The 25,524-nt window shown below is 45.9% G+C and overlaps 1 protein-coding gene across 14 annotated transcripts in view; it reads left to right on the top strand.

Moving 5' to 3' along the window:
* Positions 1 to 16,103, top strand: part of SEPTIN6 (septin 6) — a 79,853-nt gene extending 63,750 nt beyond the window's left edge. For 2 of the 14 annotated variants that reach the window (XR_012430272.1, XM_005594461.4), the window contains 3 exons: positions 1,620 to 1,810; positions 5,784 to 5,828; positions 15,067 to 16,103. Coding sequence is in view for 9 of the 14 variants with exons in the window: in XM_005594461.4 (XP_005594518.1) it covers positions 1,620 to 1,810; positions 5,784 to 5,787 (195 nt within the window). In the remaining 5 variants the exon portion in view is untranslated. Of the gene's footprint in view, positions 1 to 1,619; positions 1,811 to 5,766; positions 5,829 to 11,463 lie in introns of all 14 variants that reach the window. The other 12 variants (XR_012430273.1, XM_045384128.2, XR_012430271.1 and 9 more) reach the window with 9 other exon arrangements.
* The last annotated feature ends 9,421 nt before the right edge of the window (positions 16,104 to 25,524 follow it).

The raw sequence follows: 25,524 nt of genomic DNA, 5'->3' as shown, positions 1-25,524 counted from the left end.
ACCTAAGTGACAGTGTCAAATACCCCCAGGACCCAGAGAACCAACTTTCTTCATGGTATGCTGCAAGTGCTACAGAATCCTAAACTCTTTTCCGAATCCATGAAAGAAAGTGCAATTCAGCTTGCTCTGCTCTTACTATTCAGGGTAGTTTATTGCATTTTAGTTTGTGACTGTCTGTGCCTCTTGTTCTTTGATCCACCTACCACAATGGCATAGCAGAATATTCTTTTTTTTTTTTTTTTTTTTTTCCGAGACAGAGTCTCGCTCTGTTGCCCAGGCTGGAGTACAGTGGTGCGATCTTGGCTCACTGCAAGCTCCGCCTCCCAGGTTCAAGCGATTCTCCTGCCTCAGCCTCCCGAGTAGCTGGGATTATAGGCACGTGTCACCACGCCCAGCTGATTTTTGTACTTTTAGTAGAGACGAGGTTTCATCATGTTGGGCAGGCTGGTCTAGAACGCCTGACTTCGTACCACCCACCTTGGCTGGGATTGAGCTGACTACCGGGATTACAGCACTCCCAAAGTGCTGGTACTACAGGCATGAGCCACTGTGCCTGGCCCAGAATATTATTCTTGTTCTTTGGGTTTCTGGTTCTATTCAGGACTAATGAAGCCTCCCTTTAGTTAAGGCTGAGGTGTCTGTACTCATTCCATGTTATAAAATCCTTTTTATTTCCTTCCATGCCCAAAGCCAAGCATTTCCATTGACTGACTTTCCCATTACTGAAGTTTTCTCTGTGATCCGTGGTGATCCTTCCTGATTGTGGGGTTAAGAAAAGACAGGGGTTCCTTACACATAAGAGGTCCCGTTATATAATGCTCTAAATACTGGGTTGACCATAGTCAAATTCCTTACTTCTTAGACCTTCTGTTTCCTCATAAAATAGAGATAATAAAGAACCTACCTCATAGGAATGTGGTAACAATTAAATAAGTTAATATACATAAAGGGCTTATAAAAGTTAGTGCTTAGCCTATAATAATTTCTCAGTAATTTTTTTTTTTTTTTGAGACGGAGTCTTGCTGTGTTGCCCAGGCTGGAGTGCAGTGGTGTGGTCTCCGCTTAGTACAACCTCTGCCTCCCAGATTCAGGTGATTCTCCTCCCTCAGCCTGCTGAGTAGCTGGGACTACAGGCACATGCCACAATGCCTGGCTAATTCTCGTATTTTTAGTAGAGACGGGGTTTCCCCATGTTGGCCAGGCTGGTGTTGAACACCTGACCTCAAGTAATCTGCCCACCTCGGCCTCCCAAAGTGCTGGGATTACAGGCCTGAGCCCGGCCAGCACTCAGTAAATGTTATATTATTATCATTGATGTTATTATTGAACATGTGTGGTAACTATGGGGACTCTTTTTAACAAAATGTCTGACTAAACACAATGCAGTGTTCCTTTACCATATTCAGGAGCAGAGACTTGGAGATAAAATGACAGGAGGAGAGAATGATCCAGAGCATGGTGCCTTTGGTGCCATCATGGCAATCCCTGACAGAAATGCCCCCTGAGGTTCCAGGGTCCTGCAGGGTCACAGCCCTACTGGTCCCCACCCATCTGGGCTTGGCCAGGCTGGGGACTGCTCACAGGGGACTCTCTCCAATCTCCCTGTGCTTCCCTGCCAGCTGCACGAGAAGTTTGACCGTCTGAAGAAACTGCACCAGGACGAGAAGAAGAAACTGGAGGATAAGAAGAAATCCCTGGATGATGAAGTGAATGCTTTCAAGCAAAGAAAGACAGCAGCCGAGCTGCTCCAGTCCCAGGGCTCCCAGGCTGGAGGCTCACAGACTCTGAAGAGAGACAAAGAGAAGAAAAAGTAAGTAGCAGTCTGCTCTCGGGTGGTGCCTTCTCTTTCCTGCTGCTCATCCTCCCGGGGCAGGACGTGGCACCTGAAGGGGCTGAGGACTGGTGACCAGAGGTGAGCTGCGGGCTGTCAGACTGGTTGAGGTACCTATAACTGGTCCCAGCATCCCTGTGGGACCTTTTGATTCCCTGAGCTTGGGGAGTTGAGAATAGGGGAGGGGTGTGGTCCCAGAGGCCCAGCCCATCTGTCCAGCTTGCTCAGGAAAGCCCTGCAAACTCAAGGTCCATGGGAGAGGAAGAGAAAAGAGGAAAAGCAAAGGGAGAGTGAGAGAGCAGAAGGGAGGAAAAAAATTAGAGGTGCAGCAATATAAGAGAGGAACAAGGCCTCTCAATATAAGAGAGGAACAAGGTGGCTCACGCCTGTAATCTCAGCAGTTTGGGAGGCCAAGGCAGGAGGAACACTTGAGGTCAGGAGTTCGAGACCAGCCTGGCCTATATGGCAAGACCCCATCTCTACTTAAAAAAAAAAAAAAAAAAAATAGGCTGGGCGCAGTGGCTCATGCCTATAATCCCAGCACTTTGGGAGGCCGAGGCGGGTGGATCACGAGGTCAGGAGATCAAGACAATCCTGGTTAACATGGTGAAACCCCATCTCTACTAAAAATACAAAAAAATTAGCTGGGTTTGGTGGTGGGCGCCTGTAATTCCAGCTACTTGGGAGGCTGAGGCAGGAGAATGGCATGAACCCGGGAGGTGGAGCTTGCAGTGAGCCAAGATCGCGCCACTGCACTCCAGCCTGGGCTACAGAGCGAGACTCCATCTCAAAAAATAAAAAATAAAAAAAAAAGAGTTAGAGACCAGCCTGACCAACATGGTGAAACCCTGTCTCTACTAAAACCACAAAAATTAGCCAGGCGTGGTGGCGTGAGCTTGTAATCCCAGCTACTCAGGAGGCTGAGGCAGGAGAATCACTTGAACCCAGGAGGCGGAGGTTGCAGTGAGTTGAGATCATACCACTGCCCTCCAGGTTGGGCGACAGAGCGAGACTCCATCTAAAAAAGTAAAAATAAAAATACAGAAATTAGCTGGGTGTGGTGATGCACACCTATAGTCCCAACTACTCAGGAGGCTGAGGCAGGCGGATCACTTGAACCTGGGAGGTGTAGGTTACAGTGAGCCGAGATCACACCACGGCACTCCAGCCTGGGCAATGGAGTGAGACTCCATCTGAAAAAAAAAAAAATAGAAAAGAAAGAGAGGAACAAAAAGAACTGCAGATATGGTATAATCCCAGCACTTTGGGAGGCCAAGGCGGGTGGATCACTTGAGTTCAGGAGTTCGAGACCAGCCTGGCCTACATGATGAAACCTTGTCTCCACTAACAATACAAAAAATTAGCCAGGCGTGGTGGCGTGCGCCTGTAATCCCAGCTACTTGGGAGGCTGTGCAGGAGAATTGCCTGAACCGAGGAGGCGGAGGTTGCAGTGAGCTAAGATCGCACCACTGCACTCCAGCCTGGGCAACAGATTGAGACTCTGTCTCGAAAAGAAAAAAAAAAAAGAAGTGCAGATACAGGGTAGTGGAAGAAAGAGAGAGCCTTTAGCAGAAACTCAGTGCACTCTCTCCCCACCCCTGCCTTATATCTGAGGTTGCTCATCTCTCCTTGGCCGTAGTCCCACCCTCACCCTGCCTCAGTTCTTACTCGCTGCAGCCAACAGAATTTAACTGCTGCCACTGAAGGCTGCAGCCCAGCCCTGATTTCCTACCTCTTTGTGATCCCTCCCTGCTGGCTTAGTTCTGCCCAGCCTGGGGTGCTGAGAACTTAACAGGGGAGCCCTCAGATGTCAGTGTATGCTGCATGTGCCCCATCCTCAATCTGTGGAATGATTTTAAGACTTCTCATCTCCCCTGGTATTAGAACAGTGACTCCTAGATACCATGTGGGTCAATAATCCTCACCCAACCCCAGTCTCTGCTTGCTGAAGTTATCAATTCCTCATCCTAGAACCAGAGAAAAGTATTTCAACGGGATCTAGAAAAACTCCTGTGGTGCCCTTGTGCCCTGCAGTTGTTTGTGCAGTGTGGGTTGAGGTGTTCCCAGGTGGACTGTTTAGCAGTGTCTTTACTAAAGGGTACTGAGGATCCAAAAGGTGTCCATGGTCATTGCCTTCTGTTTCCAGCCATTTGTTCCTGGACTTAACTATGGGATATTTTTGCCAGAAGGAAGAAACACCTTCCTTTTCTCTGGCTTATCACTTAGGAATAACATGGTAACTTTTGCTTAACAGTAAAATAGTTATATTTGAAGGCACTCAGCTTTGCAATCCAATTACTCTTTATTCAAATGCGTAATTTAAACATCTTGGCTGGGTACAGTGGCTCACGCCTGTAATCCCAGCACTTGGGGAAGCTGAGGCAGGCAGATCACCTGAGGTCAGGAGTTTGAGACCAGCCTGGGCAACATGGCGAAACCCCGTCTCTACTAAAAATACAAAAATTAGCTGGGTGTGATGGCCCACACCTGTAGTCCCAGCTACTCAGGAGGCTAAGGCAGGAGAATCACTTGAGCCTGGGAGGTGGAGGTCGCACAGCCAAGATCGTGCCACTGCACTCCAGCCTGGGTGACAGAGTGAGACTTTGTCTAAAAAAAAAAAAAAAAAAAAAAAAAAAAAAGAACATCTTCACCAATTAGTCCAGAAATTTTTCTTACTGAATCTTAATACTATATGTCAAATTCACTGATGAATGAACTTTTTTGGTATTACCTGATGGATAAAGTTCAACTAGCCAGAAAAAAAGTCTCTTTGGACACACCCTGTACTGTATTAACTTATCTGTCGTGGTGTATTAGTTGCACCAGCAGGAATGAATTCCTATTTTTAAGATCAGAAAAATCTAAATTTGTCATCCAGCTATAACTGCTGCCTTCATGGTCCTGTGGTATTTGTTAACTCAGTACCTGGGGCAGTTTCATAGCCTGCTTGTGGGAGTTAGGAATTGGTTTGTTCAGGCTACATTGAAACTATAAATATTCCCTATTCAGATGTTCAGTAAAAGTTCTTCTCACATCAAGCTTTCCCCTTGTTGCCCTTACTGACTGACTTCTCCGACCCCAGGCAGGAGACCCCAAGAGGGAGATACCCCTCTCTACTCTCCAGGAATATTTGGGGTTGGTGACAGTGCTCCTTTCCAATTCTGAAATGGGTGAAAACCCTGCTGGCATGTGGCACCTCATATTAGCAATAAGGGCCTGACAGAATGACCTGTCTTCTTCCGTACTTCCAGATGCAGAAGTGGCCCTGGGTTTTGGCTTCTTATGTAATTTCATGAGCAATTGGTTAACTTCTGGAAGAGCCACCGTTAGACCTGTGCCACCCTCCTCCCATAGTCATGGTAGTGAGTTTTGAGGGCAGAAATGGTGGTAGTAGTATTTCTTCTTGAGAGATGGTGGTTGGATCTAAGAGTCACATATTCAGAATTTCCTTTAGCTGCCCCTAAAGAGATTAAGAAAGTATTGGCCAGCCGCGGTGGCTCACGCTTGTAATCCCAATACTTTGGGAGGCCAACGCAAAGGATTGCTTGAGTCTAGGAGTTTGAGATTAGCCTGGGCAACATAGTGAAGCCCGTCTCTACAAAAAAAAAAAAATTAAACATTAGCTGGGCCTGGTGGCACTTGCGTATCATCCCAGCTACTCAGGAGGCTGAGGTGGGAGAATTGCTTGAACCTGGGAGGTTGAGGCTGCAGTGAGCCGTGATTGCACCACTGCACTCCAGTCTGGGCAACAGAGGGAGACCCTGACTTAAAAAAAAAAAAAAAAAAAGAGTATCAGTGTTTCAGGGGTTCCTACCAGTCCACCCTTCCCACTTCCCCTTCCTGCTACTCCTAATCACCTTTGACCTCTAACCCTTCATTGTTTGTGTCAAGTCATAATATTTGATTTCTCCTCATGCTCACTCCATCTTCATCAGCTCTTACTGTTTTACAGTTAACTCTGCTGTTTGCTGCATGCTGCATGAGACCCAGGGTCCTGGTAAGCTTGATTAACTCTAAATAGAACTGGCAGTGGCTTCTAGAACATATCTCCCCCAATCCCGCACCCCCAACACAAGCATCTAATCATAGAAGAAGCTGCTTCATTGGTCTAGCTGGTTTTCTCTCGTGACTTATAATATGCAGAAATAGTCTAGTGTGGTTTCAAGTGTACATGTGGAATGCCTGCCTGCCTGATTAAAATGAGGGGTCGTTTTCAGACTTTTGCTGCTAGAACAGCTGGGTAACACAGGTGGATCCTGTGATCAGTATTTGAGGTTTCAGTGTGGGCAGTTTTTTTCTTAAAGAGCCATAATCGGGCCGGGCACTGTGGCTCACAGACCTGTAATCCCAGCACTTTCGGAGGCCGAGGAGGGCAGATCACCTGAGATCGGAAGATTGAGACCATCCCGGCTAACATGGTGAAGCCCCATCTCTACTAAAAATACAAAAAAAATTAGCCGGGCGTGGAGGCACAGGCCTGTAATCCTAGCTACTTGGGAGGCCGAGACAGGAGAATCACTTGAACCCGGGAGGCGGAGGTTGCAGTGAGCCGAGATCACGCCATTGTACTCCAGCCTGGGCAACAAGAGTGAAACTCCATCTCAAAAACAAAAGGAGCTATAACCATCATTTTCAAAATTAATTAAACCATAGTGATGAGAGAAACTTTGGGTTTCACAAGCCCTGTCCTGCAGTGTCACAGTCAGCATCAACCCTCTCCCATCTCCCTGCATCAGGTTTGAGAATGTCCAGAGTCAATGGAAACTCACTTCTCTGTTTCCTGCTGGTGGCAGTTTCTTATCTGAGGGGTTCAAGTTCTCAAATTTCCTTTGACTGTACCCCTCAAAACCATAATAAGGCTGAGAGCAGTGGCTCACGCCTATAATCCTAGCACTTTGGGAGGCCGAGGCGGGTGGATCACCTGAGGTCGGGAGTTCGAGACCAGCCTGACCAACATGGAGAAACCCTGTCTCTAGTAAAAATACAAAATTAGCCAAGCGTGGTGGTGCATGCCTGTAATCCCAGCTACTCGGGAGGCTGAGGCAGGAGAATCGCTTGAACCTGGGAGGCAGAGGTTGCGGTGAGCCAAGATCACGCAATTGCACTCCAGCCTGGGCAACAAGAGTGAAACTCCGTCTCAAAAAAACAAAACAAAAACCTATAATAAAAGTGGAGGAAAATGAAGAGATCTTAGAAATTACAGAGAATTCCTTACATTTAATCCTACAAGTACTGGCCTCATGAAAACCTCTTATAAGGAGATCAGCAGGTAAGGATTCCTCAGTGCTAGATGTTGTATTAATAAAAGTTTATAAAGTATCACATAGTTTATAGAGAGACTGAAAGCAGGGATTAAGGACCTTCTATCTCCTCTACTAGACTCAGGTAGTGGATGGAAAGGAAATACAAACATTTTTAATTTAACATAATTAGGGTTATTTCCGTTTGTTTCTTTTTTTGAGACAGAGTCTCACTCTGTCGCCAAGGCTAGAGTGCAGTGGCACAATCCCAGCTCCCTGCAACCTCCGCCTCCTGGGTTCAAGCAATTCTCATGCCTCAGCCTCCCAAGTAGCTGGGATTATAGGCATGTGCCACTATTCCTGGCTAATTTTTGTATTTTTAGTAGAGACCAGGTTTTACCATGTTGGCCAGGCTGGTCTCAAACTCCTGACCTCAGGTGATCTGCCTACCTTGGCTTCCCAAAGTGCTGAGATTACAGGCGTGAGCCACTGCACCCAACTAAGGGTTATTTTTTTTTTTTTAAACTTTACCATGGAAACTTTAAAACATGAGCAAAATAAGAGAGGATAATACAGTTCAGCCCAGAGCCCAGCCCCCAAACAACCATAAACGTATGCCCAGTCTTGTTTCATCAATTACCACAGACCTGCTGAATTATTATAAAGCAAAACTATATCCTTTTATCTGTGAATACTTTAGTATATATCTCCAAGAGATAACGATTCTTTAAAAAAAACATAACCACAACCCCACCATTATCACACCTACACAATGAACAATAATTCATTAACATGAAATGTCTAGTCAGTGTTTGAAACATCCCGGTTGTCTCATAAATGCCCTTTTACATTTGGTTTGTTTGGATCGGGGAATATAAAATATAGAAAAGACTTTTCCCCACTCACCCATGTAGTTTATGATTTAAATGGAGAACCTGCTGTTAGTCACCAAACTGATTGCCGCAGCTATTGCACTGGGGACTCAGGGCAGCTGGCAAAACATCCTGCTTGGAAGCAAATCCTGAAGAGGAAGTCCATAGAGGTTTCTGCAACATAAGGCCCATGAAACCGGGCCAAAGGAAACAATCTTAAAAGAACAATGACTTGATTTACTGTCTGGCTTAACAGCAAGTCTTGGAGCCCCTGCTAGTTGATTGGAATTAAACAGCAGATTTCCATTTAGGAAGACAGTTCCTAGAATGTCTGTCCATTCCTTGCACTGTATGTAGTTCCAGTGCCTAGCGAAGTGTCTGACATGTAATAAGAACTTGGTTCATGTGTTATGTTCTTTGTTCCCCCATTTTTAATGAGGTGAGCAGGAAATATGTATTTTAGTTAATGAGATTTCAGTTAATTCAGGTTTCACGGCACATGGCTTGACACAATTGCATACAGGTTTCCCCAAGTAAATCAGTGTTAGTGGCCATTCCTAAAATGAATTCTGGCAAAACTATAATTAAAGCTACACTTTACAAGTGAGAGGCAATTGGTAAACAGCTGGAACAGCCAACCCCAACCCCAAGTAGGTTGGCTCTTCCTGGCAGGCTTCTCCCTGGCAGACCACGAAAGCAGTTCCAGACCAACTGCTTGGTCACAGGAGGCTTTGGGCCCCCCAGGATCTGAAAGCAGCAAAGGCAACCCGCCCCCTCCTCAAAGCCCTCATTCAAGGGGTGGATCACAAAGGCCACCTAGAATGCAGGCAGAGTGAGGCTTACTGTGCCTCCACATTTTGAAATTGCTTGAGGCGCTACTTATAGCTCTCTGCATTTGTAAAAGCGATTCATTTGTGACCCCCCACATAGTTGCAGATACTCTATCTCAGTCGTTATTGGTCCTTAGGAGTGCACAGTATATGGACAGTATACACACATCAAAATATATCAGCCTTCCCATGAAACCTAGAACATAGGCCATTGCAGTGTTTTTTAGGTTACTCTTCCCCTAGGAAGTAGACAAAGAATAAAAATAAGATATGAGCATTTGTATAGCTTTTATTACTTTCCAAAGTGGTTTTGTTGTTGTTGTTGTTGTTGTTTTTGGTTTTGGGGGTTTTTTGATATGGTATCTCATTTTATACTTACAACAGGTCTGTGAGGTAGAGAAGGAATAATCCCCAGTTTGCAGGATGAGTAAATGGAGGCTGGGTGAGGTGGCTCACTCCTGTAATCCTAGCGCTTTGGGAGGCTGAGGTGGGAGGATCACTAGAGCCCAGGAGTTGGAGACCAGCCTGGGCAACATGGTGAAACCCCGTCTCTATTTTTTTGTTTTGTTTTGTTTTAAAGAGAGTTGGCCGGGCATGGTGGCTCACGCCTGTAATCCCAGCACTTTGGGAGGCCAAGGCGGGCAGATCACCTGAGGTCAGGAGTTTGAGACCAGCCTGGCCAACATGGTGAAACCCCATCTCTACTAAAAATATAAAAATTAGCTGGGCGTGGTGGCAGGTGCCTGTAATACCAGCTACTCTAGAGACTGAGGCAGGAGAATCGCTTGAACCCGGGAGGTGGAGGTTGCAGTGAGCTGAGACCACACCATTGCACTCCAGCCTGGGCAACAGACCAAGACTCCATCTCAAAAAAAAAAAAAAAAGAGAGAGAGAGAGAGTAAAGAGAGTAAATGGAGGAGCAGAGAATTTAAGGAATTTACCAAGGACCACACGGTGAGTTGGTGGCAGAACTCCTAATTTCTGATATAAATGACCATTCACCTCAGCGTGTGTATACCTTCAAAGTGTATGTATGGGAGTATATTCCCTTTGAGGAAGTGACTGTAAAACATACTCATTTATGCCCATACTTCTATCCCTGACAGATATCTAATAGTCTTTATTTAATGGGATAAATTTATTCTTCGGGTAATAAATAGGGGCTTAGATCTATAGCCAAGGAATTCTCAGGGACATTGCATGTGATAGTCTTAAATAAACAACAGCTCTGGCGCCGGGCGCAGAGGCTCGTGCCTATAATCCTAGCACTTTGGAAGGCCGAGGCAGGCGGATCACCCGAAGTCAGGAGTTCGAGACCAGCCTGGCCAACATGGTGAAACCCCGTCTCTACTAAAAATACAAAATTAGACGGGCATGGTGGTGGGCGCCCGTAATCCCAGCTACTTGGGAGGCTGAGGCAGGAGAATCGCTTGATCCTGGGAGGCGGAGGTTGCAGTGAACCAAGATCGCACCATTGCACTCCAGCCTGGGTGACAGAGCAAGACTCCGTCCCAAAAGAAATAAAAATAAAAATACACAGACACACATACACACATACACACACACACACACACACACACACACACACACACACACACACACCAGCTCTGGGCCCAGCTGTGACTCTTTTGCGGCCACAGGCAAGTCTATTGACTTATCTTGTGTTTCTCGGTCTACTCATATGTATAATGGGGATCAGTCCTACTTGTCGTATATTTGTCACAGGAATGAAACTTACATGGAAGAGAGGTGAAAGTATTATTTAAGCACAAACCAATGATGGGTTTCCATAGTTCATGTTTTCAGTTAACTGTGGTCTGGACCCTAGAGCAGAGTTCAGCAACCAGCAACCATCCTCATATGCTCTGCAAACAGGTCTTGCCCCAGAGTACCAGTTAGCTGACTAGGACAGCTCTGAGGGCCTCCTGCTGTGAAACCTCAGCCTCCTCTGCTTTCCTTATGGGACAGGAAATGCAGTGGCTAGAGCCTGGGGCTCTATCCGGTGGCCTGAGGCCACTTAGAGATTTGCAGAAGGTATTCCTGTACAAGGTATTAGGTGGTGGTGTGGGGGGCGGGGGAGGGGAGACATTAGTCAGGACCTAGTCATTAAGAAGAGATAGGGCGGGCTCAGTGCCTCACACCAGTAATCCCGGCACTTTGGGAGGCTGAGGCGGGCGGATCACTTGAGGTCAGGAGTTCGAGACCAGCCTGGCCAACATGGTGAAACCCCGTCTCTACTGAAAATACAAAAATTAGCTGGGCATGGTGGCAAGTGCCTGTAATCCCACCTACTCAGGAGGCTGAGGCAGGAGAATCGCTTGAAGTTGGAAGATGGAGGTGGCAGTGAGCCAAGATCGTGCCACTGCACTCCAGCCTGGGTGAAAGACTGAAACTCCATCTCAAAAAAAAAAAAAGAGATAAAATGTATTTTTGTGGTTGTTGATCATTATTTTGCTGGCTAATGCCACTGCTGCCATCATGTGGGAGTGTGTGTGGAGTGTATTAGAAAGCATGTTCCCTGGAGCCAATGCAATAAGACCTTAAGACCATCTAACATAGCTAAATTCTAATTTAGCCATTAGTCCTCATGACTTAATTTTCTTCTGACTATTTTTTTCTTTTTTTTTCTTTTTTTTTTTTGGTACATTAATCTATCCATTCATTAACTCAGCTTCTCTTTTCATTTTCAGTTTGGGCTTCCTGTAGACACCCTTTTCCTGCGCAACAGAGCTGGGCCTCCCTTTCTCTAACTTCCCCCTTAACATGCCTGGGGGGCATACAGTCCAACCCAGGCCCTCTCCTCTCTTCCTGCCAAGGTTTATAGAAACCTGAGAATCTGAGGGCGATGTCTGGCCGCTGGTCAAGAAGCCAACAGTCATGTGGCTCGCAGATGCATCCTGCATCCCAGTCCCCCTCCCAGCACCCCCAGCCATCCCCCCTGTCTTCCCCCACATCTTTGCCAGAGGTGTGACATGGTCAGGGGGCCCATCTGCTACTCTTCCCCAGCAGCTCCCCTGTTCCAGTTCTGGTTGCTGTTAGTTTTCCCTGAGGTATTTGCATCCACCATGGCTGGGTAAGCACCAATAAGCACAGCTGCCCCCTTGGTCTCCTGTATCCCAGTCACTAGTCTTCCCTGGCCCACCCCACCCTCATCCTCAGGAGCCGCAGCCACTTCTTAGAGAGTTTCAAAAGGAGAGCCTTTGGCGCCTTTTCCGTCTAACCTTTGAGTCCAGCCCTTTCCAGTTTTCCTTCACTCGAAGTAACTGCACTCAAGCTGTGCTCAAAATCTGTAAACGCATTTATTTACACCAAGCCCTTCCCATAAAACACAACTGCTGGAGAAAATAGCAGACGTTTCCCCTCTCTCTAACTCTGGGTATCCCACAGATGCAAAAGGGAGAATAAACCTACATATTATTACCAGCCTAGAGTCTTGAATGATAGCCTTACTGAGTTCTTCTTGTGAGGTATTTCAGCATCTCAGGGGTAATTTCCGGAAGGGCTCCACACTGTCCCAGTAGGGTGAGGCCAGTAGCAGGAATAATAAATCCCACTTTGTAGACTGGAAAACTGAGCTGTCAAAAGAATCAAGTGTTTGGGGGTTTGCTCTGATGAGTCTTGTAGTTCATTTGGTGAACGTCATGATGATTTTTAACATGCATTTTGCATGCATCCCTCAATAAGAAGAGATGAGACTATCGGCTGGAGAGAAGAAAAGAGGTGTTACGCCTTGGAAGGCCCTTGACTTGCTTTCCAATTTAAGGAGTTGAGAGTTTAAAAATATTCCAGCCCTAGTTTTTATCATGGGTCCCATCTGATAGTGGCTTTGGGAACCTCTGTGAAGTAGAGAGCCCTCCCTTGTTAGGGTTATGAGGCACAGTGGCCTTTGGTGTTTGGCCAGTGACAGTGTGAGAGAGGGAGTTGACCTGGCAATGATCTGTGGCTAACGTGCCGTCTCTCTGCCCTTCCTTTGCAGTAATCCATGGCTGTGTACTGAATAGTATTCCCCGCTACAGCTGGACTGGACTCCATTTAGCCTTTTAAGCCGAGGTTTCTATTTTAACTGACAGCTTTCCTTTGGGGTGCCAGGCAGCCAGGCCCCCCACCCCTACCCTGCCATGTACTTCAAGCTCACCTCTTTTTGAGTTCCGCAACTTGCTCCTGCCTCCCAGCCCCACTGGCACTGACCATGACCACCTTCTATTTTTTTTTTTTTTTTTAGAGTTTCTTTTTTTGATCACTTACTTTCAAAGCACACAGTCAAACAAGGTTATGCCAAATTTCCAGGCCTTTTTGAAGTATTGAGAAGGGGAAGGGGATTTCTCGCTTCGATTATAGATCATAGTAGGAAGCAAAAAGAAAAAAATGAAAAGCAAACATATGCACGTACTTCCTTTTTTTTGTTGGCAAAGCAAAAGTGTAGGTTTGCTGTGTACCGTCTGGTGCTCTACTGATTGGTGAGTGACCAGAGCAAGTATAAAGGTGATGCTGCCAAAGCACAAGCCAGTTTCTTGGGAAAATTCAAGTTACGGTGGAGTATTGTTTTGAAGACCATATGCTTGGAGGTAGAAACAAACCAACAACAACAACAAAAAATCTGCTCAGATACTCAGCCAGTAGCTCAGAGAGATGCTGAGTTAGGCCTGTCAGGTCTCCCTGGGAAAGGCTTCGTATTTGCAACTTTGATGATTCTATGTCCAGCTTCAGAGCTGCTTTCCCAGAAATTCACGCTTAAAAAACCAACTGGTAATTACCACCCCTGACCCCGCCGCCCGGTAATTATTTGCATTACAAACCGGAGGCGCCCTCATTTGCATTTCTGTACAGATTAACTACTTAAGGCTTGAGAAGCTCTGAATACTTCGAAAGTATTAGACCCACACAGCCTTGGAGAGACCTTCAGAAACTAAAGAGGAGTTTTATATTAAGGGAGACATTTTAGTCAGTAAGACGATATAACCTAGTTACTCCGTAAGGGGAAATGAAGGCCCAGAGAAGGGAAGGGACTTGAGCAAGGTCCCAGTGCTGTTTCCAGGCAGAAGCCAGACTAATTTTCATGCCTCCTGACTCCCAATCCATTTCACAAAGGGATTCAGTCTGTTTATATACGTTCCTGGATACGAGGCCTTTTGATGTTCAGAGTAACTGAATAGTTAGTATTAGAAGACCCTCGAGGTTTTTTCCCACAGAAAAACATCTGAAGATGGATTGGGTGAGGGCTGGCAAAATGAAGGCATGCTGGGCCAGCTCCTTAACCCAGTGATGCTGCAAGGCTGGAACGGGGTCCAGGAGACTGTGTGTAACAGGTGCCCTAGGTGACCATTATAATCAGGGAAGTTTGGTAAACAAAAATCAAACCCATGAGTGAACATAAAAAGTTGATCAAGCCCATTAAAATGGGTATTTCATTGGGTGGCTTTATTCACTGTAGACAGAAAGATTTTTTCCTTCTTCAATGAAAAGGTGTTTTAATTAGTACAACTAGGCCGGGCGCGGTGGCTCAAGCCTGTAATCCCAGCACTTTGGGAGGCCGAGAGGGGCGGATCACGAGGTCAGGAGATCGAGACCATTCTGGCTAACACAGTGAAACCCCATCTCTACTAAAAAAATACAAAAAAACTAGCCAGGTGAGGTGGTGGGCGCCTGTAATCCCAGCTACTCTGGAGGCTGAGGCAGGAGAATGGCGTAAACCCAGGAGGCGGAGCTTGCAGTGAGCTGAGATCCGGCCACTGCACTCCAGCCTGGGCGACAGAGTGAGACTCCGTCTCAACAACAACAACAAAAAATTAGTACAACTGTTACTATTTAAAAAAAAAATACCCTAAGTACTCTGTTTACTTCTGGTGAAACAAAACCAGTCATTAGCAATGGTCTGTGCTTTTATTTTCCCAGACTGGAGTGGCTTTTCTGAAATACACACACACACACACACACGTACACACATCCCTCACTTCTCCTAAGCCAAGAAGTTTGCTTTCCCTAGCTGCAGTGTAGATGGCTCTTGTTTTTGTTTTTATGTTTTAATCATTTGGCATTCACATGTGGCTGTTAATAATGTGCTTGTTTTTAATTAAAACAAGAAGCTTTAAACTGGTGTGTGGTGTTCTTAAAACCTTCTCAGCAGATTTCCCTGTGGTGATGGCCCAACAGTGACCCCCATTTCTAACCTGTCTTCTCAAACTATAATCTGTGCTACCTCAGTACTGCCCATTCCCCTCCCCCTGTCTTACTTTGAATGTCCTCTTTCTTTGGCTAATCTCATGTTTTCTTTCTCTTTCTCTCTCCCTCTCCAGCTTTTTTTAATCTTGTCTTCAGCAGCTGCACTAAGTCTAAAGGAGAAGACTGCCATTATAGAAGAGTTAGGGTTCCATATTGTCTCAAATCAGAAATCAACCAATTCCCTCTCCCCTCAAACTGCAAGCACACACACATACGCCACACCACCCAACAAGTGTTCATGTGTCCCTGTGTCCAGGCAAGAAGCTCTCTTCCCGACTCACATGGTATTTTAAATGGAAGTGTCTTGTCCTAACTAACAAGGCAGGAAAAGAACCATCAGAGCTGGAAAATGGACCAAATGTAACCTCAGAGAAACAACTACAGGACCACTCACCCAAGTGTAAGTGACTGGGGCAGGACACTTCAGCTGTGGGTGTGGAAGTACTGTTCTGTTCACAAGGTTTTGTTTGCGTTTTGTGTTTTTCTTTTAAACATTTCTCTGGTTCGATGGGTTGACTGTCTACGGCCACTGTTAAAATATTTCTGAATATGGAAGAGAAAGTCAAGTGACATTTTTATCTTCTTCAGCATTTACAGACCTTCTATAGATTCCAGCAAAGGGGAAAAATGTGTCCACTATCTAACACTCAGGTGGAGAAGGGAGAGAAGGGAGAGAAGGGAGGGGGTTTAAGCTTAGTGAGGGCAAAATTACTCCATTCCACCTTCTGAGACCAGTTGGGGTTTTGAGAGAGGTTTCTGCTCAACCTGGGATCTGGAGGGAGAGCTTTGATGTTGGTAAATCTGCCTTGAATTCATTGGTTTAACTTGCATCAAAATACCATGTGAGTGTGCTCATTCTCATAGATCCCTACCATCATCACCACCATTCTGCTGTTCAGTGTCTCTTGAGAGAGCCTCTTTGCATGTTTTCCAGAATCTGTGTGTGCTTTTCCTTTCTTCTCCTTTGTTCTTTTTGCTCAAAGGTGTGACCAGTCACTGCCCCTCTGGGGCTTTCATTCTCCAGGAGAAACATCCCAGAACCAGCACTGTTTAGCTTACTACCTTTCTAATGTCCATGTCAATTTTCAATAAAATTCAAAGAAATGCTGAATGGCTGTGTGGTCTGATCTTAAGTCACTGGGTGATGCGGCCCACCACGGTTTGCCTGAGGAGGAGTGGGTGGCTGCCTTCTGAATGGGTGATTTGAAGGGCTCAGGGAGGCACCGTCAGCCTATGAAATCTTCCTAGGTGGGTTGCCATCCCCTGTGCCCGCCCCCTCTAACTTTCTTCCATCTGGGCCTGAAATTCCCACCACCTGGGGTGGAGGTGTGCAGGAAGTCCTCTACTTTTTCTTTATTAGCATGGATTTAACTAAGTTGAGCTGATTATCATCTAGTATATTAGATGGAGAAAGTAGAGTGCCAGAGCCTACGGAACAAGATTCAGGTGAGTTTTAATTCTGGCAGGAAAAGAACTTTGCACCACGTGTCTTCTCTCATTTACTCCTGTGATGTGAGCATCCCCCCAAATTCATGGATATGACTATTCTTCATCACTCAAAAAGCATTCTATAGATACTAGGGAGTATTTTGTGTCCTGGGTCTACTAGAGAGCGGAGCCTCCCATCCTCCCAAGCATTAAAGTGGGCAAGAGAGAGAGTTGTCACTTTAAAGAACTCTGGTGGCCCTTAGGAAAACAAACTTTCCTCAACTTTGCTTGCCTAAGGGCCAGGGTGCGGACATCAGGGCACGCATCCTTTCCTTACGGAGGCCTGGAGGCTTCAGAAAGTACCCACGTATATTCCACGTATATAGGCCTGGCTCTGCGTATATAGGCCTGGCTCTCTGCAGCTCACACGCTAGGGGACAACCGAGTGAGACAATACGTCTGTGACGTTTGTGATGTCACTGAGCAGAGGCAGGCACTGAGGTGTTATGGAAAATTACAAGCCCTGGAGTCCTACAGACTTGAGAGCTGTGGGCAAGACGGGCAGATCACCTGAGGTCAGGAGTTCGAAACCAGCCTGACCGACCTAGAGAAACCCTGTCTCCACTAAAAATACAAAATTAGCTGGGTGTGGTAGTGCACGCCGGTAATCCCAGCTACTTCGGAGGATGAGGCAGGAGAATCGCTTGAACCTGGGAGGCGGAGGTTGCCGTGAGCTGAAATCGCGCCATTGCACTCCAGCCTGGGCGACAGAGTGAGACTCTGTCTCAAAAATAAATAAATAAAATAAAAATTTAATAAAACGTCTCCGGAAAAGGAGGACATCAGTGATTGCCTTACCATGGTCATTGTGAAGGCTTCCTGAGCTAATGTAAGTTAAAGACCTGGGCGTTCAGTCAATGGGCTCCCTTGTTAAGGACTGAGTTTTCCCTGTACTAGAAAGTACTCATCTGGCAGGGCGTGGTGGCTCACGCCTGTAATCCTAGCGCTTTGGAAGGCCGAGGCAGGTGGATCACTTGAGGCCAGGAGTTCGAGACCAGCCTGGCCAACATGGCGAAACCCTGTCTCTACTAAAAATACAAAAATTAGCCAGGGGTGGTGGCACATACCTGTAATCCTAGCTGCTGGGGAAGCTGGGGCAGGAGAATTGCTTGAACCTGGAAGGCGGAGGTTGCAGTGAGCCAAGATTGTGCCATTGCACTCCAACCTGGGCAACAGAGCAAAACTCTGTCTCAAAAAGAAAAAAAAAAAAAGAAAGTACTCACCTTAGAGTCCTATAATCCAGAGTTTCTCAACCACAGTACTATGGACATTTGGGACCAGACATCTGGAGAGCTGTCATGTGCATTAAAGAATATTTAGGGTTGGGCGCGGTGGCTCACGCTTGTAATCCCAGCACTTTGGGAGGCTGAGGTGGGTGGATCACCAGGTCAGGAGTTCGAGACCAGCCTGACCAAGAAGGTGAACCCCTGTCTCTACTAAAAATACAAAAATTAGCTGGGTGTGGTGGCACGTGCCTGTAATTCCAGCTACTCAGGAGGCTGAGGCAGGAGAATTGCTTGACCCCGGGAAGCGGAGGTTGCAGTGAGCCAACATCACGCCACTGCACTCCAGCCTGGGCCACAGAGCGAGACTCCATCTCAAAAAAAAAAGAATATTTAGCACCATCCCTGGCTTCTACTAACTAGATATCAGTAGGATGCCCTCCCCACCCTCCACAGTTGTGACAACCAGAAATGTTTCCAAGCATTGCCAAAATATTCCCTGTGCACAATCGCCCCATGTGGACAACCATCACTTTAGGTCAGGAGTGAGCAAACTTTTTTTTTTTTTTCCTTGAGACTGGATCTCACTGTGTTGCTCAGGCTGGAACGTGGTAGTGCAATCACAGCTTACTGCAGCCTCGAAATCCTGAGCTCAGGCGATCCTCCCACCTCAGCCTCCTGAGTATCTGGGACTACAGGCTCGTGCCACCACGCCCAGATTATTTTTAATTTTTTTTTTGGAGGGGGTGAGTAGAGACTGGGGTATGGCTGTTGCTCAGTCTGGTCTTAAACTCCTGGGCTCAAGTGATCCTTCCACCGCGGCCCCCCAAAGAGCTGGGATTATAGGCGTGAGCCACCGTGCCCAGCTGCAAACTTCTGTAAAGCGCCAGCTGATAAATGTTTTAGGCTTTGCAGGCCATATGATCTCTGCAACTATTCAACTGTTACTGTAGCACAAAAGCAGCCATAGATAATATGTAAGAGGTTGAGCATGGCTCTGCTCACTAAAACTTCACTTATGGATGCATGATTTGAATTTCACATATCCTGAATTATTCTTTTTATTTTTATTTTATTTTATTTTATTTTTGGAGACAGGGTCTCACTCTTCATCCAGGCTGGAGTGCAGTGGCATAGTCATAGCTCATTGCAGCCTCGAGCTCCTGGGCCCAAGCAATCCTCTTGCCTCAGCCTCCCAAGTAGCTGGGACTACAGGAGCGCGCCCCAATGCCCCGCTAATTCTTGTATCTTTTGTAAACAGGTTTCCTCATGTTGCCCAGGCTGGTCTCGAACTTTTGAGCTCAAGCAATTCACCCACCTCGGCCTCCCAAACTGCTGGGATTATAGTCGTGAGCCACTGCACCCAGCAATTTTTTCCCAGCCATTAAGAAACGTAACCAAAACTAGCCTGGTGTCGCGGGCCTGTAGTCTCTGGCCCGCCACCACACCCGGCTAATTTTTGTATTATTAGTAGAGACGGATTTTGCCATGTTGGCCAGGCTAGTCTCTAACCCCTGACCTCAAATGATCCTCCCGCCTCGGCCTCCCAAAGTGCTGGGATTACAGGGGTGAGCCACTGCGCCCGGGCTTAATTAAATCTTTTTCATGAGATCTAGTTAGATGCTGCCCTTGCGGAACTTGCAGACTGGCCCCTTGTATCTACTCAACCATGTTTGCCAACACTTCCCAATATTCGTTCTCTGTCCAGTCTATTCCATCTCTGCACAAACCTCTCCCTGAGTTACACAAACTGTTCATTGACTCTGTCTGAAATATCCTCTACTGATTTAAATCCTACCTTCAAGGCTCAGGTCCTACTTTGAAGACTTCCTTGATCTCATCCACCTATCCTGATTCCTGATCTCTTCTCCATTTTCAAACTTCCCAGTTGAACCTTTTTTTTTTTTTTTTTAAACTGTCTCACTCCATCGCCCAGGCTGGAATGCAGTGGCATGATCACGGCTCACTGCCACCACTACCTCCTGGGCTCAAGCGATCCTCCCACCTCAACCTCCTGAGTAGCTAAGACTACAAGTGCGCACCACCACACTCAGCTATGTTTTGTATTTTTTTGTAGAGACAAGATTTCGCCAAATTGCCAGGCTGGTCTCCAACTCCTGAGCTCGAGATCCACCCACCTCGGCCTCCCATGGTGCTGAGATTATAGGCATGAGCCACCGAGTCCGGCCCCTAGTTGAATTTACATAATCTTCTCTGCTGCTTATTGGGGGACTTCCCTCCTCAAGAGATGTTAAACTTCATAAGAGTAGGGGCATCATTTATAAGCTCTCCAGAGGTCCCAGTAAAGTGTGACCTCAAGATAAGTGATTAAGAGGTAGCTAGAGGCTGGGCATGGTTGTTCACACCTGTAATGCCAGCACTTTGGGAAGCTGAGGCAGGCGGATCACTTGAGGTCACAAGTTCAAGACCAGCCTGGCCAACACAGTGAAAACCCGTCTCTTCTAAAAACACAAAAAATCAGCCAGGTGCGGTGGCACACGCCTGTAGTCCCGGCTACTTGGGAGGCTGAAGCAGGAGAATCGCTTGAACCCAGGAGGTGGAGGCTGCAGTGAGTTGAGATTGTGCAACTGCACTAGATTTATATTCTTCACCAATGTCGGGAGCTATCGCACTTTTTTTTTTTTTTTGAGATGGAGTCACGCTGTGTCGCCCAGGATGGAGTGCAGTGGCACTATCTCTCATTGCAGCCTCTGCCTCTCAGGTTCAAGTGATTCTTCTGCCTCAGCCTCCCGAGTAGCCAGGACTACAGGCAAGCGCCAACATACCCAGCTAATTTTTGTATTTTTAGTAGAGACGGGTTTCACCATGTTGGCCAGGATGGTCTTGGTCTCTTGACCTCGTGATCTGCCCACCTTGGCCTCCCAAAATGCTAGGATTGCAGGCGTGAACCACCGCGCCTGACCCACTATTGCACTTTTCAAACAATATATTTTGAAATTAAATTACAAGAATAGTACAACCTGGTTGGGCATGGTAGCTCACGCCTGTAATCCCAGCACTTTGGGAGGCCGAGGCAGGAGGATCACCTGAGGTCAGGAGTTCGACTAACATGGAGAAACCCTGTCTCTACTAAAAATACAAAATTAGCCAGGCGTGGTGGCGCATGCCTATAATCTCAGCTACTCAGGAGGCTGAGGCAGGAGGATCGCTTGAACCCAGGAGGCAGAGGTTACGGTGAGCTGAGATCACGCCATTGCACTCCAGCCTGGGCATCAAGAGTGAAACTGTCTCAAAAAAAAAAGAATAGTGCAGCATATACTCGCATACTCTTGACCCAAATTCACCAGTTGATAACATTTTGCCCTATTGCTTTATCATTTTTGTGCCCCATATATATGTATCTACACCATATATACAGATAATATTTTCTTACATAACCACAGACAGTTATCAACTTTGGTAAATTTCACATTCTAACACTAATCTATCAAACAATATCCTTTATACCATTTTTTTTCTTGCAGTACAGGATCTAGTCTATGTTTATGCATTGTACCCTGTCTTTTTACTCTCCTTTCGTTTGGAATAGCCCTTCTTTGTCTTTCATGACATTGATATTTTTGAAGTCCTATTTTTAAAATAGGATGTTCTCATTTTGGGTCAAGGTGTTGCCCAATTTCTCCAGGATATAATTACTTTTTTTTTTTTATTGCTACTAATAAACAATCTTTGGAGAGAAACTGTTAAATTCCTGGAAATATCTTACTCATCAAAAATTTATCCTTGGATTGAGCATCTATTGATAATGTTTGCCTGGACCAATCTATATAAAATGATGATTTTCCAACTCCAGCACTCCCTCCATATTTACCAGTCAGCACATGGTATTCGACTGAAAGCAAAGCCCCTCCCTGCAAAGGCCCTCCCTTGTCTCTCATTTATTTATCTATTTGGTATCACTGTGGACTTATGGCTCCCTAGTTTTCAATGGTTTATAATTCATTACTGTCTTTAATAATATTGGTGCTCACATTACTCAGAATTGGCCAGTGAGAACTCCTAGTTACGCTTTCAATCCGTTAGTAAACATTCCTCAAGAGCACATGGTGGTGCAGAATTCTCGGGTCAAGAACTTTCAGTGATCTGATTTTTGGGATAGTTTATGGGAGTGGTGCTGCATCAGGTTTCAAGTTTCTGTCTTTCCATTACATACCGACTCCCCCTATAGGCAAAAGCAGGGAAGGAAGCTCAAAGCAGTCAAAATGGGGGTTTATGTGTCTTAAGACAGTGATCAGGGCTGGGCGCGGTGGCTCACACCTGTAATCCCAGCACTTTGGGAGGCTGAGGCGAGTGGATCACGAGGTCAGGAGTTCAAGACCAGCCTGGCCAAGATGGTGACACCCCTGTCTCTACTAAAAATACAAAAATTAGCAGGGTGTGGTGACGAGAGCCTGTAATCCCAGCTACCGGGGAGGCTGAGGCAGAGAACTGCTTGAACCCGGGAGGCGGAGGTTGTAGCAAGTTGGGATCATACCACTGCACTCCAGCCACTGCATTCCAACCACTGCACTCCAGCCTGGGCAACCGTGGAATAGAGGAGACTCCGTCTCAAAAAAAAAAAAAAAGAAAGAAAGAAAAAAAAAAAGCAGTGACAGACACCTGCAATAGAGGGGAAGAGGATGGATGATTACAGGAGGTGTCTGGATTATTTTTGTTTTTGTTTTCTTTTTTGAGATGGAGTCTTGCTCTGTTGCCCGGGCTGGAATGCAGTGGCACAATCTCAGCTCACTGCAACCTCCACCTCCCAGGTTCAAGCAATTCTCCTGCCTCAGCCTCCTGAGTAGCTGGGACTACAGGCATATGCCACCATGCCCGGATAATTTTTGTATTTTTAGTAGAGATGGGGTTTCACCATGTTGGCCAGGTTGGTCTCAAACTCTTGACCTCAAGTGACCTGCCCGCCTCGGCCTCCCAAAGTGCTGGGATTACAGGCGTGAGCCACCATGCCCGGCCTTCTGGCTTGTTTAGGATTGTAATGGCGACCTTTATTATCTACACCTACACGTCTCTTCAACTAATGTATTTCTGCTCAGGGGTTTCAACTCCTGCTTACTGAGAAACCATCTGTAGCTGTGAGAAAGGAATGGGCTAAAATAGATTGGCTGATGGATTTTTTGTAATCAGAAGGATACCAGGGAGAGAAGGACATGGAGAATCCTGGAAATTTGTGTTCCATGGATGAAACTGCTTATTCCTTAGTGGGATTTACAAATGGAATCCTATTATGGTTGTTCCAGAGCAGATGGCCTCTTACATCAGTTCCAACACCTTTTATTTTGTAATCCAAGTTCAGAAGTCAGATTACAATTATTTGTTTCTATATAATGGAAACGTTTTAATTCAGGCTGAGAGGAAGTAATTTATCTTTTCACAGATTGTTTTCTAGGAAAGATGTATATTTATTACAGTGCTGATTTTGGTGAAAGTTGGCAACTTAGGCTGTGTCTTAGTCCATTTATACTGCTATAACAAGATACTGAGACTTGAGACTTATAAAGAATATACATTTATTTCTCAGAGTTCCAGAACCTGGGAAATCCAAGATTAAGGCACCAGAAGGTTCAGTTGTCTGGTGGGGGCAGCTCTCTGCTCTCTGCTTCCAGGATGGTGCCTTGTTGCTGCATCTTCCAGCAACAAGGGGAGAAGAGTGTTATATCCTCACATGGCAGAAGGCAAAGGGCGAGTGACCAAACACTGTGTAAAGCCTCTTTCATCAGGGCCTTAATCCCATTCCTGAGGGAGGAGCTCTCATGGCTTAATGACCTCTCAAAGGCCCCACCTTTTAATACCATCACATTAGCCATTAAGTTTCAACGCTTGAATTTTGAAGAGGACACACTCAAACCATAGCAGGCTGAATTTAATCTAATTATAAAATAACAAATCAGCTTAAAATGTAGGCTCCAAGGAAATGATTTTCACTAGGTTAGGACAAAAGGAAGAGCTTCATTCATTTATGCATTTAATTCAACAAATATATCTGGAGGACCTACAGGATCAAGGTGTAGGTGCTAAGAGCAAGCCAGATGAGTTCCCTGCTTTCATGTAGCTGACATTCCAGTGGAATACAGCAAGAATACGAAAAGGAAAGAAAGTGGTTTTTCTCTGTTGTCCTGGAATTGATTACAAGCTGGGTGGGGAGAAATAGCCCTATATAAAACTAAATGTGCCACCAGCAGTAGGACCACCGGATGAGGTGGCTTTGACTCAGTGCCCTCTTTAACTCTCTAATGACATATTTCTAACTATATGACACCTTATGCGTAGGGGTGTATTGGACTGAGAAGAGCAGAAGATAACAGCACTTTTCAGTTTCAGAATTCTTTATTTCTATGTCTGTCTTTCTCTATGGTGGGCATTCATGTTTATTGAGGTAATGTTAGTCTCTGAACCACTAAATCAAAGAACATAGTACTACGAAGGAAGGTTAGAGATAATAAATTCAAGTAATGATTGTATGAGTGAGAAAAACAAGGCCACAGAGGTGAAATGACTTGCCGAAGGTTGTAGAGATAGTTGTTGGCAACGATGAGATGAGAATTTAGGTCACCTGACTCCTCTCATCTAGTGTTCCCCCAGTCATTTGCCTTTGCACTGCCCTTTTTTCTTTTCTTTCTCTTTTTTTTTTTTTTTTTGAAACGGAGTCTCACTCTATTGCCCAGGCTGGAGTGTAGTGGTGCAATATTGGCTCACTGCACCCTCTGCCTCCCAGGTTCAAGCGATTCTCCTGACTCAGCCTCCTGACTAGCTGGGATTACAGGCGCCTGCCACCATGCCCAGCTAATTTTTGTATTTTTAGTGGAGACGGGGTTTCACCATGTTGGCCAGGCTGGTCTCCAACTCCTGACCTCAAGTAATCCTCCTGCCTCGGCCTCCCAAAGTGCTGGGATTACAGGCGTGAGCCACCGCACCCAGCCTGTTTTATTTTCTTCACAGCATGTATCATCTTGTGAACTTTTTAAAAACAGTCTGATTGTTATCCCAATAAACATGAATGCCCACCATGGAGAAAGACGTGGAAATACATTATGAAAGTGTGTAAAGTGCTGTTATCTTCTCCTATCAGTCTACTACACCCCTACACATAAAGTGTCATATAATTAGAAATACTTTAAAGAGTTAAAGATGGTAGTGCGTCAAAGCCACCTCATCCAATGCTCCGGCTCCTGGTGGAACATTTAGTTTTATGCAGGGCTATTTCTCTCCCCAAAGATTGTAGTCAATTCCAGGACAACAGAGAAAACCCACTTTCTTTCCTTCTTTTGTGTATTCTTGCTGTATTGAGCACACAGTAGGTGCTGTGTAAATTCCCGCCGCCAAACACTCATTAACTGCTTTCGTGAAGCGACTGAAGTTATTGAGTGAAGCTGACTCCGGGTGGAGTGATACATTTGGCTACAGTGATTGAGCGGGCCCCTCTTCTCTGGGCCCCTTTTGTATCTTGTAATCTGTTGCACTTAAGTTGATACGTGAAATACACTTATTTGCAGTTGTGATCAGAACTGTGTAAACAGTGTCTGTGTTCGTAATTGGGATGCAGTAGGGACTTGAAAGTGGCTAACTTGAGAAGCGGCGCTGTGGATGATTTTCTTTGCAAGTGTTTCATTTTTAGTACGTTTTCGCAGTAAGCTATTACACAGAGCTAATGATGCATGATGCACAGAGCATTTCAAGCTACTCTGAAGAAAAGGCACCTCGGGGAGCTGCCTGTTTTGTTTTGTTTTAATGTAAAGTCCATTGCAGACCTAAAGCCCTTACAAGGAACATGGTCTCACTGTCGCGCCGCTTAGAAATCCAGGG

This window comes from Macaca fascicularis, chromosome X (assembly GCF_037993035.2).
Source record: "Macaca fascicularis isolate 582-1 chromosome X, T2T-MFA8v1.1".
Lineage (NCBI taxonomy): Eukaryota > Metazoa > Chordata > Mammalia > Primates > Cercopithecidae > Macaca > Macaca fascicularis.
The sequence above is the reverse complement of the archived record's forward strand: the minus strand, read 5'-3'. Positions and strand labels throughout refer to the sequence as shown.